General features: G+C 47.5%; 2 protein-coding genes across 3 annotated transcripts in view; both read left to right on the top strand.

The window, feature by feature from the left end:
* LOXHD1 (lipoxygenase homology PLAT domains 1) overlaps nucleotides 1–20,669 on the top strand; it is a 1,234,736-nt gene that overhangs the window by 275,110 nt on the left and 938,957 nt on the right. The window lies entirely within an intron of this gene.
* On the top strand, nucleotides 14,381–15,226 carry LOC138511088 (ABC transporter F family member 4-like). Its single transcript, XM_069626583.1, has one exon. The coding sequence runs from the start codon at nucleotides 14,381–14,383 to the stop codon at nucleotides 15,224–15,226; it is 846 nt and encodes a 281-aa protein (XP_069482684.1).

Raw genomic sequence — 20,669 nt, 5'->3', positions numbered from 1 at the left:
ACAGATGCTTGAATGTGATCCATTTAATGAACTTAGAGACGTCACGTTGTACATATCTCTCTGCAGCAGAACTATTGTAAGTTCTAGGCAAACATTATAGGCAATGGTACATGTAGCAGTTTCTGCATATCCTCAGTAATGTAACCTCTGTTATGCCTTTTATTTTTCATATGTAACCTTCTTAATACCAGTCAGTGGTTTCTAAGCGCGGGATCAGGATTCAAACCTGTGTTGTACGGCGTTGTCATGCTTCCAAGACAAACACGTTGCCCCTGAGCTATCCTCCCTCTCATGCCTTCATGCCTGGTAGATGGGTGCCAAAGCTACTGATCCCCAAGCACAGGGCCACTCACTCAATGCGTCACTGAGCCCCATATGTTGCTCTAGGTAGTTACTTTGGTAATTCACACAGTTAGATCTGCTGTTCATGTTTAAGCATCCTGTTTGCTCATGACAATTTCAAGCTTAAAGCCGGTAATGTCTTAGGACATGTTTGCTTTATGTGCCCATTAATGGGACAGGCGATTCAAGCTGCGTCTCACCGACACAATGACTGACTCACTGGCTCTTTGATTGACCAGCAGACTGACTCACTTACTGGCAAGGTGCCTGACGGTTTGACTCAACATTTAACTGACTCACTGACTGACTGATCCATTGGTTTACTGGCTCACAGAGCTCTGAAAAGACACATTTACTGGCTGACCGAATGACCGCCTGACCAATTGACTGACCTATTCACTGACTGACTGAGTGAGGTACTCTCTGATGGACTACTTGACTGACTTACCAATTGGCCTACTGATTGACTCTGTCCCAGCCCCGCCGAATGATGAACTAACTCACTGACTGACGAATTGACTCAAAGACTGACTCTGACAGGATCACTGACTGATTACCTGAGTAACCTAATGGGAAAAGGCTGCCTGAATGGCCTACTTATTTTCACTCACTCACACACTCATTCCAGTGTCAGCCCATCCACCGGTGAGGGCGCATTGGAAGTGAACTGGTAAGGATGGTATTATGTGGACACAGTGTTGCATGCACTCTGCCCAAAGATGTGCACGCTGTGGTGCATTGCTAAAGTGCACAGCGCGTGCGGAGGCAGTGCTGCAATCTTTGGCTGGCAAGCACACTGGCTTGCATTGACTAATAGAGGGCCAGATAATGGCGCTCACTGAAGCATGTAAAGCACTGGGAACAGGACCAAAGTGCTGCTGGGATGTGTCAGGAGTATTCATGCAGGTCTTGCAAGGTAATTGAGCTCTGAGGGCTACACACCGCCTCTGTGGAAAAATGACACCTGTCAGAATCCCACAGATGTACAATGTTTCTTTAACTAAAGTTATAAAATGCACATAAAAAGAGTGGCAACCAGGACTATGGGGGCAGAAATGGTCCCGATGCCAGGCATGAGAAGCTAGTCATGTGCTATCCCTTTAAGTTGCAGTGTGACCCACACTTCACTCAGTCAGTGATAAGCACACTCTGATTCAGTTAATGGGGTGTTACTGACCATGTGCAGGGTTTTTCAAACCTTAAATTGTCTTTGCAAAATTCAAAATAATGCAGAAAAATACCAGTACTGGTGTGTTTGAAGAGAAAATTATATATACACCTGGCAACATCCAGGTAATATTCGTACAGAGGAAATGTGAAATAATAGAGGCAAACCTTATTGTTCACATAAAGGCAAGTAGCCTGAACATATTTATATTCCCACCTCATTGCTGATAAGCCTGGAGAGGAAATAACTGCACCTCTCAACTCTCCCCACAGGGGGCAGTAGCCGGAAAATAGTACTTCCCATGTGCAAGCCTCATCCATAGCTAACAATCTGCATTATCTACTGTCCTGTGGAGCAGGCACGCCGCGCCATCGTCAAGGTGATATCAAGCACGGACTGAGGCGCTCTGCTGAATGCCTGAACGGTCTTCATGAGTATCACATTGGTAGTGTAGAGGTTTGAACACTCAACTTGAAAAAGGGAGCAGCCATAAGAATTGGTTTCAAAGCTTCTACTTTTATTGTGAGCTGTTATGACCACAAATGGCCTACATTGGCTTACAATTAAAACAAAATAAAACTAATATGATCGGTTGTACAAAGTATCACTTAGCCGCAAATAATAACACATTATTTGCGCTTTATCACTTTGCTGTCCCTCAAATGAGATGAGCAGAGAAGTACAAGAGGCAAGGAAAAACAAGAGAAGGGATATGTAGCTTAGTAGCATGAAAAGAAAGAAAATAGCAAGATTGGGATAGAAAAGGGAAAAGTAGAAACAAACTGTATGGCCAGATGTGGACAAAGGCTAAACATGAGATGGGAAGAAAGGCAGGACAGGAAGAGATGTGATATCATATTTTATTTGTATCGTGCTTATGCACAAGTGTTTCAGACCCCCATGAGGCAATGGAGGGGAACGAGGGAGGCCAAAGCAACGATCTTAGTAGGCCCAGTGACATTGAGCAAGTGCAGGGGAGAGGGAAGCAGGAAAGTGCAAGGGAGAGGGGGTATATTTTTGTCCTAGTTGCATATTTATAACGCGCTTCAATACCCAGAGGTTTCAAAGCACGGACCCGGGGATCGAACCTGTGTTGCTTTGTGTCGTCTTGCTTCCAAGGCGAACATGTTGCCGCTCAGTTATCCTCCCGTATAGTAGAACAAGGAAAGAAAAGCACCTCGGTTTTGGATGCATTAAAATATGAGATATAAGAAGCCACAGTGTATCCTGCATTGAATAGCGAGCAGGCAAGCTGGAAGAGTAGACTACAAAGAGTCAGAAAAGAAAGCCAAAGAGCCAAAAATCAGGGCGTCATCTGCATGAAATGACAGGAGAGCCCAAAAGAAGCAATAATCGAAGAGCGAGGAGTAGCATAGAAAGAAATATTGCAGAGGAAAAGTTGTTGACCTTTTAGCAGCCAACGGGACCAAGAATGTTCGACCTATTAAGAGAGCATGAAACCAATGGAGGACAGAACTGCAAAATCCCAAGGAGGAATGAGAGGAAAGAAGGGTAGCGTTATCATAAGTATCAAATGCCGTGGAAAGATCAAGCGGTATAAGAATAGAAGATTGTTTAGAGTGACGAGCAGAGAGTGACGAATCAGCAACACATATAGTTTCAGTCGAGTGAAGAGGACGAAACCCAGACTGAAATAGAGGAAAGGGGAGAGGTGATTTAGGTCGGTAGCATCTTGAGTAGTGAACATAAGAAGGGAAGAAGGGCCGTTGGACGAAACATATCAGGAAGAGAAGGATGAAGGGAAGGATAATAAATAGCATGTTTAAATGAAGCAATGGCAACAAAAGTAGAAAGGGAAATATTGCAACGAGAAGTAAGAAAGGGAAGAAGAAGAGGATGGAGCTTCGGAGTAAGAGAAGAGTAAGAAAGGAGGTTGAGGGATCATTAGAAGAGGCAGTGGGATGTGCACAATTTAAGTAAGAAGCAATGTCAGATTCAGAGAGCAGACGAGAAGGAAGGAGGAACAGGTGACGATGAATCTACTAAACCCACCAAAGCAGCCGCTGGAGCAGAGGAAGAAGGAAGAGCAGAGCGTAAATGGTAACCCTAAGCATGAAAGTAATGAGCAAAGTCAGTAGTGTGAAGATCAGAGGAAAGAAGAGTGCAGTGAGCGTCAGTATCATGGCCCTGCTCTCACTGAAGATCAGAGGAAAGGAGAGCATCAGTATCATGGCCCTGCTCTCACTGAAGATCAGAGGAAGGGAGATTGTAGTGAGCGTCAGTGTCATGGCCCTCCTCTCACTGAAGATCAGAGGAAAGGAGAGTGCAGTGAGCGTCAGTATCATGGCCCTGCTCTCACTGAAGATCAGAGGAAAGGAGAGCGCAGTGAGCATCAGTATCATGGCCCTGCTCTCACTGAAGATCAGAGGAAAGAAGAGCGTCAGTATCATGGTCTTGCTCTCATTGAAGATCAGAGGAAGGGAGAGCGCAGTGAGCATCAGTATCATGGCCTTGCTCTCACTGAAGATCAGAGGAAAGGAGAGCGCAGTGAGCGTCAGTATCATGACCCTGCATTCACTGAAGATCAGAGGAAAGGAGAGTGTCAGTATCATGGCCCTGCTCTCACCGAAGATCAGAGGAAGTGAGAGTGCAGTGAGCATCTGTATAATGGCCCTGCTCTCACTGAAGATCAGAGGAAAGGAGAGCGTCAGTATCATGGTCCTGCTATCAATGAAGATCAGAGGAAAGGAGAGCTGTCAGAATTCCGGGAACCTGGTTCCGCGTTGACCCGTCGTGAAGAATATATTTCTTCCTACCAATGTGATTCTCAGGAGTACGAAAGGACAGTCTAAGAATCCAATTGATCGGAAGATGGTGTAGAGTCGTTGGGATCGTAGAGCTGAGCGGCCCGCAACTTCCCGGTAGATGATGGTTCCAGGTTCCAGCCAACGACTGCAGAATATTATACTGATTACAATCAAATACACCCCTTTCAAGAGAACACGTAACAAAATCTCAACAGACTAACCTGCAGAAAACGGTTTAACCAGAAGTGTTTCATGCAAGAATGTCCTCTATACTGGGGTACTCTGGAGACCAGAAGAAGAGAAAAGACAATCAGTACCAGAGAATGAGTGGAAGAAATAATGGTAAGGAAAGGTAGGTTTCTTACCCTTTTTTCCCTGGAAGTGAACGTCCCTGGCAAAGTCCTTCTTCTTTCCTGTAGGAACAGTGTGATGGTATCTGCCCTCTGTTCGGTGGACCAAACAATCCAAGGTGTAAGAAGTCACTAGTCCAGCAACCACCTATTCCCGCCGGCACGAGGACGCCTAAAAGGTGCTCAGGAAGTCTCTAGTCCAGCACCAAGCCTGTACCCGCCGGCACGAGGACGCCTACAGCACCCTGGGGAAGGACAGGGAAGGGATTGGAGAGGGAAAAGGAAGGAAGGAAAGAACGAAGGTAAGAGGTCTCCCAAGCTTCGAGGTCCGATTTCGACAAAACCAAATCACTAGGCAAGAATAATCCATAAACAATCCGAGGTCAAGATACAAGAACAGGTAAGGATAATCCAAGAGCAATCCAGTAAACGTAATCCGAGATCAAACAAAACCACTAAATCTGAGCAAGAAAAAACCGCTGTCACTATTGGATCAGAAGCAGCGAGAAGTGGGCGCCAGATCATTAAGTACTTGAAGTACCGGCACCAAGATGGTCACGTGACCCAACACGTTTTCTATCACGTGGAAGATGCTGCGTCCACTGACGTAGTCTCCATGGCAACTTCCACGTGAGGCGTCGGGAACGCAGTTCCCGACGCAAATGTGTTCCGTGCGTAGAGCGTGGATACCGCAAGCCCGCCTTCTGTATGGTGGTATAACGGGACAGAAGCTTTTGGTGAGGATGAGACACGTGAACCGCAGGGGTGATACAAGACCTGGAGCGTTTTCTGACAGTATCCTCCCCCAAAGGACCCCCATGCCCCCGAGAGGCCAAAAATTGGGAAACCAACAACGGGGCATGCACATTCTGCTCCGGTTCCCATGTCCGTTCTTCCGGACCGTAACCCTTCCAGTCCACTAAGAAATACCTGGTACCACGAGAAACCCTGGTATCAAGAATGGAATTGACCTCATACTCCTCCACCCCTTGAACCAATATCGGAGACGGAGAAGCCGGTATCCTGGTGCTGTCTACACAAGGCTTAACCATGGACACATGGAAAACCGGATGTATCTTCCAAGAGTGCGGAAGTTCTAATTTGACCACCAATGGACTCAAGACGTCCTTTATAACATAAGGACCTACAAAACGTGGCAACAAGCATCGTCGACCTGGAATGCGTAGGTTCTTAGTGGACAACCATACCCGTGTACCTGGAATGTAGACGGGTGCAGGACGGCGATTCCGATCCGCGTACTTCTTCGCCTGTTCTTGTGCTTGTTTCAGATGTTCCAGCACCCTATCACGGACCAGAGACAAATCTTTGATACAAGATTGAACTGCCGGACAATCCTCAGGTAGATTCCAATCAAGAGGAAGGGTGCGTGGGTGTTGCCCATACAAGGCATAGAATGGCGATGTTCCCGTTGATGAATGGCTGGAATTATTATACGCGAATTCCGCCAAAGGAAGAACTGCTAGCCAGGATTCCTGATGTTGAAGGATGAGACACCTGAGGTACTGCTCCATGGTAGCGTTAACCCGCTCTGTTTGACCATCCGTCTGGGGATGGAACGCTGTGGAACACCGTTCATCTACCCCCAAAGAGAACATTAGATGCCTCCAAAAACGCGACGTGAACTGGGACCCCCTGTCAGAAACCACAATCTCAGGCAACCCAAAAAACCTGAAAACATGTCGCAAGAACAACTCTGCCAGCTTAGCAGCTGATGGCAGGCCTTGGCAAGGCACAAAGAGAGACATTTTAGAAAAGCTGTCAACCACCACCCATATGGTATCAAACCCATCAATCAAAGGCAACTCCACCACAAAGTCCATGGTAATCATCGCCCAAGGTCTGGCTGGCACTGGTAATGGTTGTAATAACCCCATAGGTTTCGCTGAATGGGACTTACACTGGGCACAGATGGCGCAGGTCAAGATATATTGCGAGACGTCTCTTCGCATGGAAGGCCACCAACACCAGCGTTTGAGGAGTTCAAGAGTTTTCTGGGAACCAGGATGCGCTGCGATAGCAGCGTCATGACACAAAGAAATAGCTGTACACCGGGTATCCTGATCAGGCATATAAACTCGACCCTGGACATAAGGAAGACCATGCAGAATATCCATGTTATAGTCTGCCAGTTCTGTGGGCTCTTTATCAACCCAGTTCTGGAGCGTTGACTTCAAAGTGGGTTGTAGAACACAACTACAGACCACTTGTGTAGGTAATAACAAAGACCCATCCTGTGGACGTGAACCATCATTACCCAGGCTTCTGGATAGCGCGTCCGCCTTGGAATTCAAGACACCTGGGCGGTAAGTCAAACTAAAGTTGTACATGGAAAAGAATTCATGCCAACGGGCATGTCTCGCAGTGGTGCACGTCAGGGACTGCAACGCCAACAGGTTTCTGTGGTCAGTAAAAACCTGGACCGGTAATTCCGTCCCAAGGAGATGATGACGCCAGATCATAAATGCGTCTCTTACGGCCAACAATTCCCGTTCAGTAACGGTGTAGTTACGTTCATAGGGCGTTAATTTGCGCGAATGGTAGGCGACTGGATGCAACTCCTTGGTATCAGCGCAGGTTTGGGACAAGACAGCCCCTACCGCAACATCCGAAGCATCAGCTTCGACAACGAATGGACGTTTGACATTTGGGTGTAGCAACACCGGGGCTGTAGTGAACGCGGCTTTTAAAGACTCAAACGCTATTTGGGCGTTATCGTTCCATAAATAAGGTTTCTTGTTACTGGTCAATTCGGTGAGGGGTGCAGCAATCGAAGAGAATTGTCTAATGAACCGCCTGTAAAAGTTCGAAAACCCCAGAAATGATTGTAACTCCTTCCTTGAAGTTGGTACAGGCCAGTTTAAGACAGCTTTCACCTTATTGCTACTCATCTGCACTCCTTTATTGGTGATGTCATATCCAAGGAACTCGACCTCACTCGCATGGAATACACATTTTTCCAGTTTGACAAAAAGACGATGCTCCCGCAAGCGTTGTAAGACTTGTGAAACATGACGTACATGATCTTCCATGGATGGAGAATAGATGAGTATATCATCTAAATAGACAATAACGAATCTGTCGATCATGTCGCGTAGAACGTCGTTGATGAAATTCTGGAATGTGGCCGGGGCATTGCAAAGCCCGAATGGCATCACCAAATACTCGAATAGGCCATATCGTGTCTTAAAGGCTGTTTTCCACTCATCCCCTCGACGTATCCGGACCAAATTGTACGCACCCCTTAGATCTAATTTGGTGAAGAATTCTGAAGACCCTAACTGATCCAGCAAGACAGAAATCAACGGGATTGGGTATTGATTACGGATAGTACCTGCATTGAGTTCCCGATAATCAATACAAGGTCTTAAGTCCCCCTCCTTCTTGGGTACAAAAAAGAGCGGTGAAGCAAATGGAGAGTGAGAAGGCCGAATAAAACCTAACTCGAGGGCTTTATCCAAATATTCTTTAAGGACGACTTCTTCCTTTTGTGTAAGGGAATAGATACGTCCCGAAGGTGTCTTGGCATCCGGTTTGAGAACAATGGGGCAATCATAGGGCCGATGAGGCGGCAGGATCTCTGCTTTCCCCTTGTCAAAGACGTCCTTATAACTTGTGTATTCGACAGGTAATACGGTGTTAACAACAGCTCCGATTGTAACCACAGAGTTCAACAACGCCCGACTAGGAGCTTCAGGTACTTCATACATGGACTCTAGGGAACTACAGGATCGAGGGCGTTGCTGAGCACTGAAAGCTATAACCCCGGTCTCCCAGTTAACGACCGGGTTATGAAGCTTGAGCCACGGTAAACCCAGGATGAGTTTGTATTGCGGTGCCATAATGACGTCAAATGTGATGATTTCCGAATGCTCGGCGCCAATAGTTAACAACAACGGAATGGTATGTTCAGTAACAAGCCCCGAAAGTAGGGTTGAACCGTCAACCGCATTGACTACCTCCGGAACACTTTTTGACAACAAGGGAATACCCCATTTCCGAACGTATTGGGCATCAATGTAGTTACCGGTTGCCCCTGAGTCAAGAACAGCTGCAGAACTCCAAGGAGTGACCTGATCGTAACTCAACATGACGTCAATGTAAAAAGGCGTGGACAACGAGGAACCCTGCAGGGAAGAGCTCGGCGTAGGGGTTCCTTCTACGACCGGGCCTTGGCGTTTCCCGACTTGCGGGGTCTCTTTGGACATGCACTAAGCAGATGAGTAGAGGAACCACAATAAAAGCACAGATTGTTCCGTCTACGATGTTCTCGTTCTTCTGTCGTTAGCGGGCCCCTAACTGCCCCAATTTGCATAGGCTCGTCACCGCCAGAAACAGGGATTGGGGATATAGTGGTATTGACCGTAATCATTCTCTTCTCCCCCTTTCTTTCGGTACGTCGGGCATCAATCTGGAGTACTAGATCCAAGAAATCAGAAAAGGACGTAGGAACCACCGGAACCGTAGCTATGGTATCCTTTAACGTATCCGACAGTCCTTTATAGAACAGAGCGGCTTTCTTATCTTCCGGCCAACCAGTTTCAGCCACCAACTGATTGAACTTAGCCAAATACGATAATAAAGGAGTGTCCCCCTGACGGAGATTCAGCAATTCCAGATCCGTGGCCTGAGTCTTGTAGCGAGTATCAAACACCCTCGTCATAGCACTGATCAATGCATCGCAGTCGAACAACAGCGGACTGCCTTGTTCCAACAAAGGATTCGCCCAAACCGCGGCCATACCTCCAAGGTTAGATAAGACAAAGGCTGCTTTAGTAGTCGCATCAGGAAACGAGGTAGGCCGACACAAGAAATGCAGTCTGCATTGGTTAATGAATGTCCGAAAGGATTTTGGATCCCCAGTAAACCTTTCTGGGGGAGCAAGCGGGAACTGAGCGGCCATGTACACATGCGTAGAATCAGGTCTGACCGAAGGCCCTGCCTGACCTGAAGCGGAAGCGGAGGCCAAAGATGGTATTCCTGTAACCACTTCCCTGATACCGGCTTGCATTTCATCAATGCGCCGGTGGGTGTCAGCCTGGGTGGCCGTCATATCGGCACGTAGGTCGGCCACTAACTGAACCAAAACGGCCAACGGGTCATTCGCGGCATCCATAATAAGGCTTCTGATTCTGTCAGAATTCCGGGAACCTGGTTCCGCGTTGACCCGTCGTGAAGAATATATTTCTTCCTACCAATGTGATTCTCAGGAGTACGAAAGGACAGTCTAAGAATCCAATTGATCGGAAGATGGTGTAGAGTCGTTGGGATCGTAGAGCTGAGCGGCCCGCAACTTCCCGGTAGATGATGGTTCCAGGTTCCAGCCAACGACTGCAGAATATTATACTGATTACAATCAAATACACCCCTTTCAAGAGAACACGTAACAAAATCTCAACAGACTAACCTGCAGAAAACGGTTTAACCAGAAGTGTTTCATGCAAGAATGTCCTCTATACTGGGGTACTCTGGAGACCAGAAGAAGAGAAAAGACAATCAGTACCAGAGAATGAGTGGAAGAAATAATGGTAAGGAAAGGTAGGTTTCTTACCCTTTTTTCCCTGGAAGTGAACGTCCCTGGCAAAGTCCTTCTTCTTTCCTGTAGGAACAGTGTGATGGTATCTGCCCTCTGTTCGGTGGACCAAACAATCCAAGGTGTAAGAAGTCACTAGTCCAGCAACCACCTATTCCCGCCGGCACGAGGACGCCTAAAAGGTGCTCAGGAAGTCTCTAGTCCAGCACCAAGCCTGTACCCGCCGGCACGAGGACGCCTACAGCACCCTGGGGAAGGACAGGGAAGGGATTGGAGAGGGAAAAGGAAGGAAGGAAAGAACGAAGGTAAGAGGTCTCCCAAGCTTCGAGGTCCGATTTCGACAAAACCAAATCACTAGGCAAGAATAATCCATAAACAATCCGAGGTCAAGATACAAGAACAGGTAAGGATAATCCAAGAGCAATCCAGTAAACGTAATCCGAGATCAAACAAAACCACTAAATCTGAGCAAGAAAAAACCGCTGTCACTATTGGATCAGAAGCAGCGAGAAGTGGGCGCCAGATCATTAAGTACTTGAAGTACCGGCACCAAGATGGTCACGTGACCCAACACGTTTTCTATCACGTGGAAGATGCTGCGTCCACTGACGTAGTCTCCATGGCAACTTCCACGTGAGGCGTCGGGAACGCAGTTCCCGACGCAAATGTGTTCCGTGCGTAGAGCGTGGATACCGCAAGCCCGCCTTCTGTATGGTGGTATAACGGGACAGAAGCTTTTGGTGAGGATGAGACACGTGAACCGCAGGGGTGATACAAGACCTGGAGCGTTTTCTGACAAGAGCGCAGTGAGAGTCAGTATCATGGCCCTGCTCTCACTGAAGATCAGAGGAAAGGAGAGCGCAATGAGCATCAGTATCATGGCCCTGCTCACACTGAAGAACAGAGGTAAGGAGTGTGCAGTGAGCGTCAGTATCATGGCCCTGCTATCACTGAAGATCAGAGGAAAGGAGAGTGCAGTGAGCGTCAGTATCATGGCCCTGCTCTCACTGAAGGTCAGAGGAAAGGAGAGCGCATTGAGCGTCAGTATCATGGCCCTGCTCTCACTGAAGAACAGAGGTAAGGAGAACGCAGTGTGCGTCAGTATCATGGCCCTGCTCTCACTGAAGATCAGAGGAAAGGAGAGCGCAGTGAGCGTCAGTATCATGGCCCTGCTATCACTGAAGATCAGAGGAAAGGAGAGCGCAGTGAGCGTCAGTATCATGGCCCTGCTCTCACTGAAGATCAGAGGAATGGAGAGCGCAGTGAGAGTCAGTATCATGGCCCTGTTATCACTGAAGATCAGGGGAAAGGAGAGCGCAGTGAGCGTCAGTATCATGGCCCTGCTCTCACTGAAGATCAGAGGGAAGGAGAGCGCAGTGAGCGTCAGTATCATGGCCCTGCTATCACTGAAGATCAGAGGAATGGAGAGCGCAGTGAGCGTCAGTATCATGGCCCTGCTATCACTGAAGATCAGAGGAAAGGAGAGCGCAGTGAGCGTCAGTATCATGGCCCTGCTCTCACTGAAGATCAGAGGAATGGAGAGCGCAGTAAGCGTCAGTATCATGGCCCTGCTATCACTGAAGAACAGAGGAAAGGAGAGCGCATTCCTCTCACTGAAGATCAGAGGAAAGGAGAGCGCGGTGAGCGTCAGAGGAAAGGAGAGCGCGGTGAGCGTCAGTATCATGGCCCTGCTCTCACTGAAGATCAGAGGAATGGAGAGCGCGGTGAGCGTCAGTATCATGGCCCTGCTATCACTGAAGATCAGAGGAATGGAGAGCGCGGTGAGCGTCAGTATCATGGCCCTGCTATCACTGAAGATCAAAGGAATGGAGAGCGCGGTGAGCGTCAGTATCATGGCCCTGCTCTCACTGAAGAACAGAGGAAAGGAGAGCGCGGTGAGCGTCAGTATCATGGCCCTGCTCTCACTGAAGATCAGAGGAATGGAGTGCGCGGTGAGCGTCAGTATCATGGCCCTGCTCTCACTGAAGAACAGAGGAAAGGAGAGCGCGGTGAGCGTCAGTATCATGGCCCTGCTATCACTGAAGAACAGAGGAAAGGAGAGCGCGGTGAGCGTCAGTATCATGGCCCTGCTCTCACTGAAGAACAGAGGAAAGGAGAGCGCGGTGAGCGTCAGTATCATGGCCCTGCTCTCACTGAAGATCAGAGGAATGGAGAGCGCAGTGAGCGTCAGTATCATGGCCCTGCTATCACTGAAGAACAGAGGAAAGGAGAGCGCAGTGGGCATCAGTATCATGGCCCTGCTATCACTGAAGAACAGAGGAAAGTAGAGCGCAGTGAGCGTCAGTATCATGGCCCTGCTATCACTGAAGATCAGAGGAAAGGAGAGCGCAGTGAGCGTCAGTATCATGGCCCTGCTATCACTGAAGATCAGAGGAAAGGAGAGCGCAGTGAGCGTCAGTATCATGGCCCTGCTCTCACTGAAGAACAGAGGAAAGGAGAGCGCAGTGAGCGTCAGTATCATGTCATGGCCGTGCTCTCACTGAAGATCAGAGGAAAGGAGAGCGCAGTGAGCGTCAGTATCATGGCCCTGCTCTCACTGAAGAACAGAGGAAAGGAGAGCGCAGTGAGCGTCAGTATCATGGCCCTGCTCACACTCTTGCCACAGAGTCTCAATAGCTTCTAAGGCTATGGCCGGGCTAACTGAAACCTTTAAATCGATATTTTGTACGTTGAATTATTTATACATAATGCATACTCCCCACTTAGAACTATTATTGTGCTATGCTCCTGGATGTATTAGAATTGAAACAGAAAATATACGTTTTCCCAGATAACATGCTTTGATTTGGAGGGAACGGTAAAGACTTGTGGTATTTTAAATAGGCCTTGTTTTTAAAATAGCTCCTAATTATGAAGCGGCATTCCAATGGATATTAACTGCGCAGGGCACAAAGAAAGTACTGCCTGGGGTTAAGTATGAGCTGCTTACCTCATACAGTACTTTCGCTGTACTCCATGGACCTGATGTTTGGTGTTTGGTGTTAGTGGTAAAACGCCCGGTATTTTAGACTAGCAGATGTTTTACTGCTCCACAAAACGACACGTTTCAGTACTGTCTGGAACTGTTCGTTTCTTCCTGCTTTTCTGAGGAGGTAATTTGTTGCGACATAAAAGCATTTCTGCATGTAGTAATTACCACCATTGTTAATTACCGCAGGCGGTAATTTGAAATCCCCATTGAGTCCTTTGGAACATGGGGAATAACTGATGAGCCCACGTGACTCGGAATGATGCAGAACCTTCGAATTACCGCATGCTTGCCACACGTGGTTGCAATTGCAGTGTTCAGGTATTTCCAGAAGAAATACTGCGAAGCTCACGATCAGGACTTATGCCTAAAATATCCCATGCCGCCTCAACTCAAAATGAAATGGTATTTAAAAAACAGGAGGTATTTTGAATAGCACATGTTTTTATTTTTACTGCCATGTTCAAAATGAGGATCGTACTGTAGCAGTTTTTACCCACTCTGCTCACAAAATCAATACCATATAAAGGCATTACTGGAGAGCGCCTATGGGATTGTAAGTAATACGCAAAGACCATACAGTATGGCCAGGTGTATTTTGCAATGAGAGTGGAGATGTTCTAAAGCTCTAGCAAAGCCCCTGGAAATTGTAAAACCTTCAGATTTTTGAAAGTGTTAGACACCAACGAGAATTACAGTCCACATTTTAGAGTGATTTCTCCAATTCCAGGGGGACGCTACGTAAATATTATGCGTCTCGGCGAGCGAGGTTCCGAATGATCATTTTCGATGCGCCATGCCTGGGGTGGAAAATAGATAGCGGATAACTGAGACATCCCCGGCCTGTAAGCAGAGCCTGACACCATGAATAATGGAGAGGAAATGTAGGCTGGTGAGATAAGGTAGCCCAGAGGATCTCCTTTTTCACTCGGCTTTCTGTTCTGGTCACGTGGCCTCAGTAACAGCGAGACATCTTTCATGAGGTACCTCCAACTGCAACATGTAGCGAGAGCGATGCAGAACCTTTCCCAGGCGTTCAAGGCGAGAGCCGGGAGTTCACCATGAGCTGTTGTGCAGCCTATTTACCTAAGGACCCGTACTGTGATTGGCCGGTCTTGGGTTTGTAGGCCACTGTGCTACTCGATTCTGGCAGAGGTGCAAACACAAGTCTCTGAATATGAGAAAGCTCCCAAAGCCACTGATGAATAAGTGATGCCTCTGAAAAAGAAGAAACCCCAAAGCCAAGAAGAAATTGAAGAGGAGGAGGAGGAGGATGAAGAGGCGGAGGAAGAAGAGGTGAAGATTAAACCAAAAGGGAAAAGCAAAGTCATCGCTAATGGAGTCAGCCACGACAAGAAGAAGCCGGCACGTGTCAAGAACACTTCAGATGGGGAGGAGGCGGAATCAGATGCTGAGGAGCTAGACGAGCCCGTCCGCAAGTCGACGAAGAAGAAGAAAGAAGGCACAAAAGAAACAAAGGGAAAGGATACGAAATCAAAGCATGACGTGAACGAAGATGACGACGCTGGCCGGTCGGGGCATGGAAAAAGAAGCAAGGAGAAAAACAACAATGACATGAAGGAGAAGAACAAGAAGAACCGGGCCCGGGAGGTGGAGGACGTGGAGCTGGAGGAAGAGGACGAGGAAATCATCGAGAAGAAGAAGAAGGCCAAGTCCTCCTCTAAGGAGAAGAAGAAATCATCTGATGATGGCAAGAAACACAAGAAGAAGAAGCAGGAGGAGGAGGAGGATTCGGAGGAGGACGAGGAGGACAAGAAGAAAAAGAAAAAAGCAAAGAAATCAAAGGATGGGGAGAAAGAGGACAAATCTGACAAAAAGAAGGGGAAGACGGAAAAGGGGAAAAAGGGAAAGAAGTCACCCAGCTACATGGAGCTGTACGAGCAGGAGCTTCTTCAGTACCAGTCGGCATCCTCGGACGATGCCGAAGAAGAGTACAACAAGAAAAAAGGTGAGTCCGCCATTGTCCTCCAGAGGCGCGCCCAAAGGACCACATTTAGAATGCTTGCTATTGCCCTTTGGATACGCCCCACAGCATAGGTGCATCTGATGTGCTAAGACATCCATTAGATAGGGTGAATGCCATATTACAAGTAGGAGACAAGAATGGGCATTCATGGGATGAGGTGTGAATCAGGACTCCTACATATATAGGTGCACAGTGGGCCAAATATGGACTCACAATAACTGTGTAGAGTACTGTAGGGTGTACTCTTTCCATATAAAGCATTATAAGCCACAAGCTGAACGCTTTGCACAGTTCCGTAACTTGAGGAAAGTCTTAAAGTGTACTTGCCGGGGGTGGGTGATCAAACAACCCATTGACAGGGTTCCATGTGAATAAGCCGCCTGAAAAATGTCGCCAGGGAGGCAAATTTCTTTTCCTGACCCCTAAAATTCTTTCCCCAAATATTCTAGGTGGGGTGTACATTACGGTTATATATGCCGATCCTAAAATAATTGAGGAAAGTGTTTGATTTTTATTGAGGGTGTATATTTGGGGAAATGTCGCTCCCATCGGAGCATTTTCCTTGACAAGGTGTTCACTGGATACCAGTGATAGATGTTCTCCTTATGGAGCAGTTAAGTGTTGGCTTAAGGTTGGAAAATTTTTCCCGAGTATTGAAAAGCGGTAGTTTTAGATTTAGGAAAATGCCGCTGTCTATGAGGGCGCCCCTGGTCAGCTGCAGCAGTTCCACTCCACTTTGCTGCCAGAGAGCAAGTGTTCGCTGACAACACAGCCAGAAATGGAAGTTAAAGGAGCAGTTGTTATATCAGAATTTGAGGATCACACCTTCTATGATTCCTGCGCTTTATATGGCATAAACTGCATAATAAGTCACAATGATAGCCTTCTATGCACCACACAGCAGAAGCTGCCAACATTCTGTCTAAATATAACTTCACCTCTATCATCTCTCTATCATTATTCTTTGACTTATACTCCTTATAATCCTCTGGGGTGAGGCATCAGAACTAGTCAATTTCATTCCATTGCTCAAATCGTCAATGACAGGTGTTGCATTTATTTCTGTCAACTTGTCTAAATGCCTCGACTGACAGCAGCAAAGCTTATAGAACGCCTGGCCGAATAGCTCAGATGCAACAGCGCGGGTTCCAAACCCGGTCCCCCGCCTTAGAGGCTGGACTCTGGCATAAAGCCATATATGATATGATATGATATAATATGGCATTTATAACGCGCCTATACACATGTGTTTCGAGGCGCGACGAGGCAAGGAAGGGAAACAAAGAGAGGACAGACAGCGATCCTACTACTAGGCCAGGTGTCATTCAGATCGCGCAAGTGCATGGGAGGGGGGCAGGGACAGTGCAGTACATGAGAAAGACGATAACAATAATAAGTACGGCCAACAAGCGGCAAGTGCAAAATACCAATACAGTTTCTTTTATTTTTATTTTAAGAACTAGTACTGTCACCTTTGGCCTGAATAAAGCACTCAAATGTGGCAAGAACGCTCCACGCCCTGTAACATCCCTATAACGCGCAGGTGAGGGCGCTCTATTCTGAACAATCAGGGATTTCCTTAAAGCCATATTTGATATTGCAATTTGCACAATGTGTGAAGCAGAGAATGGTCCCGTCCATGCTGTAATTTCAACAAGATGGATTCTCATTTGAGTGACAAGCTGTATGGATTCCAGTGTGCCATCCTTAGGTGGCACCATTACCGGTATTCATTATGATACGCTTTGCCCTGGTGAAATATCTACGCTCAGCTACTGGTGCTTGGAATTTCTTTTGCAATGTAGATGGGGTGCTGCTGCAAGGGCTCTTCTTAGCCACTGTGCAAATATGAGTTATTATTGCATACTCTTAATGTAGTTACATATACTCTTAACGTATTTACATAATATGGCATAATGCATATACATACTACGTGACGATTTACAATGCAAAAGAAATTCCGAAAACTGGGGGAGCTAAGAGGGGCCGGGCGTTCCATAATCCTACACCATACATTAGCGGATGTGGGTAGTTGTGATATGCAGTCCTCGTCTTGGTGGCGGCAGCACACGGACAATGAAATAAAAATCCCAGCGCGCCTCTGCTCAATGCCAGGGGCGGGAATTTTTTTTTAATACTCCCCCCTCCTGCGCAGGAGCAGGGAGTTAATCAGCTGAATAGGGTGCTGATGCAAAAGCATCAGCACCCTATTATTATGCAATGAACTGTGCTCCCGCGCTGGTAAGCCCGGCGGCAGCACAAGACCAGGGCGCATTTAATTCAAATTGTGTGCCTGCCGTGTTTCCTACTACCATGCCAGCTCGAGGGAGCCCTTGAAACACTCCCCTAGCTGGCATGGCGGGGGGCTAATGGTGCCCCGGGCAGTCGCCCGGGCAGCCCTGCCCTAAGGCCGGCCCTGGTGATATGACCTTCTACATATGGGGGTGATGGAGTAAGTGTGAGTGTCTGTGTGCGTACATGTGTTAACAATGTTTAATTGGTTCTGGTTCTTACAGGGGCTGAGCCCTGGGACTTATTTCTGAGCACCAGCACTTATTGTTGATAAGGATAGTTTGGTGTTTTAGAAACTTTTTTGTTTGAATTTTCACTGTCAATCATAGTCGCAGAACAAGAAGTGGGGCAGGGTGCATATCACAGTGAGAGGACCGGAAGATGTCACTTAACATGCTTCAACACCAGCACAGAAGAGCGGCCAGGAAAATGCCACTGCAGAGGAGCTGCCTGGCTGTCAACCTAGGCAAGGTCTTTCTCAGGTGCTTAACAGGCAGCTCATGAGCTTAGGGATTACTTTGGTTTTGTCCATCTTTTAGTTATAGGCAGAAAATACGTGTACACTATTTTCTGTGTTATGTTGCATCGCAAGCTATTTGCACATCTTACATATGCCATGAGTACTGCACGTGTCTTGCCCGGGCCTGAGTTGGACCTGCTGCCCGCGAGCTGCCATGTCCCCATGCCAACCTGCCACGTATTTTCTTTTATCAAATGACCACTGCTTTACTGTGTTGGTGAGTGCCTGTGCGAGGAACTAAGAAGTGAAGTCTTATTAATACTGTTTGGAATCCATCGATTCTTACCCAGTAGCTTTCCCATACCTGTAAAGGGGTTTGTCTCCCATGCCAACCTTTCTGGGCTGGCTCAGTGTTCACACAGAGCTAGCCTAGCACGAGTATTCAAAGGTCATATTCTCGAAGGCAATTGCTAGATGCTGCGGGTAAAAACACGGAATGCTTTGAACTTGCAAGTTTGTCCAACTCCCGGCCTCAAAGGCTGGGATTCTGACCGGTTTTCTAGATATCTCACATTAATCTGCATGAGTAGAAATATGCATACATTTAGAATAATTGATGGAAATGTAACTCATGAATATTAATGAGGGATATCCTGAAAATCCGACATGGATCCGGCCCTCTAGGCATGGAGTTGGACACCCCTGTTTGAAGCCATCGCATCCTGAGACTAAGGCACAGGCATGTTTCCTCCCAGGGACCATTCAGAGGTCGGGAATATGAAAGAGAGCTCCCTTCTTCTCGGCTGTAGAATTGTTGAAAGGAGGAGCAGAGCATGCAGCTATGCACCCAGCAGGCTCACCCATCACCTCTGCCTGTCCTCACCTTGCAACCCTACATCAGCTCTTCACGTGCCACTCACCAGCATTCCATGCAGCAGCATTCCACACAGGAGAAAAGACTACTCAAAAAAGGACACCCCACATCTTCCCTCATAACGCATCAAACCTCTTACAACAACAAAAGACCATAGAATATGACACATCATGCGTGTTACAACAGAAGAAAGTAGAACTGATCTTCCCTATTACACACTAGAAGGCATGCAGACATAGCGTAAGGCATGCCGACATAGCATAATGTTTCACTTCAGTGAAGGAATGGAAACATAGCATAACGTTTCACTTCTGTGAAGGCATGCAGACATAGCATAAGCCACGCAGACATAGCATAACATTTCACTTCTGTGAAGGCATGCAGACATAGCATAAGGCACGCAGACATAGCATAACGTTTCACTTCTGTGACGGCATGCAGACATAGCATAAGCCACAGAGACATAGCATAACGGTTCACTTCTGTGCAGGCATGCAGAGTTAGCATACTATATCAATTCTAACATTAGGAAACACCAGGAACGTGCACATATTCCCTCTCACACACTCGAAGGCATGCCTTCCATTTTGTCTTGTGCCAATGGGACCCCTAGTTCCCTTGCTACTTCCTAAAGTGCTGTTAGCGTGTCCAGACATTGCCTAGACCCCCGTGGGTCCAAGAACAGGAAATAGTTCAGGTAGTGTATCACCCTGGCCCCAACCATCTGCTGTTTTGTGACCCATTCGAAGACTGTGCTAAAGGTCTCAAAGTAACTGCATGATATGGAACAGCCCATGGGCAAGCATTTGTCAAAATAAAATCTACCGCCTGCCCCAAAACCCAGTCACCAGTAATGGTCTGGGAGCACTGGTAACAGACGGAATGCTGACTCAATGTCTGCTTTTGCCAGCAGCCCCTTCCCCCCGCCTTCTGCAGCTCGTCAAATGACGCATACCTCACTGAGCATATTTCCTCGCTGATCGCATCATTGACTGATGCCCCTTTCGGGAAGGATAAGTTGAGTATCATTTTGTACTCGCCCTTCTCCTTTTTGGGGACAATCCCCACAGGGGAGCATATACCGTTTTTTCCTGGCGCTGTCCCGAAAGGGCCCCCGATCCTCCCCATCTCATTTTTTTCCATCAGGAGCCCTGCATTATTTGTGAATGAAGATTGATTCTTTGCTATTGATGAACTGACCAACCCCTGCACGGGGATCTAAAACCAGTCGCAAACCCTTCTACTAACATGTGTGCATCCTCCTTTCTCGGGTATCTGTTTGCCCACAAGCGCCGCACCTCCAGCGGGATCAGTGTTGGTGGCGTGCCCCCTTTATCACCCTATCCAACCTCAACCAAACGGTGTATCAACTTTTCACTGGACTAAAGCATGAGTTTAAGGTCCCGGAAGACTTGTCTCGCTTCCAGAATCCATCCGTGTGCCCGAGCCTATATTTCCTTGCTGGGGTCCACTAGAGTGTGGAAAGTGAAGGGGTGTTGATAGGCCTGGAAAAGATCTGGGACTCTGCTAATGTTGGCACGCAGGGCTAGCGAGCCTTTTGGTTGTAGCCCCTGAGCTTCTATCTGGGGCTACAACCAAAATACCCGGGCCTATAGCACCCCCCCATTCTCCCTAGCGATGCCCGAAAGTGCCCTGTTGCCTCCATTTCAAGTGTATGAACCTGGAGCACAGTTCTGTGTTTCTCTGGATACTGTTCACTGTTGCTCACTCAAGATAGTGTCCTGGTCCACGTGCCATTTCAGAATCGGGGGTTCCCAGAACCTCACACCTGTCACAGCACTGAAGCAAGTGCATTTTGTGAAAAAGGCCCACTTAGAAAGGATTGGATTCCATTTGTTCAGCTTCTTTAATTGGTGTTCAACTGAAC

This window comes from Ambystoma mexicanum, chromosome 6p (assembly GCF_040938575.1).
Source record: "Ambystoma mexicanum isolate Mex_15411 chromosome 6p, UKY_AmexF1_1, whole genome shotgun sequence".
NCBI classification, from domain to species: domain Eukaryota; kingdom Metazoa; phylum Chordata; class Amphibia; order Caudata; family Ambystomatidae; genus Ambystoma; species Ambystoma mexicanum.
Note: the sequence above shows the minus strand (reverse complement) of the source record. Positions and strands in the feature narration are given on the sequence as shown.

Bases quoted from the DNA above. Each gene is read 5' to 3' on its own strand.
- LOC138511088 (XM_069626583.1), top strand. From the start codon at position 14,381: ATGCCTCTGAAAAAGAAGAAACCCCAAAGCCAAGAAGAAATTGAAGAG.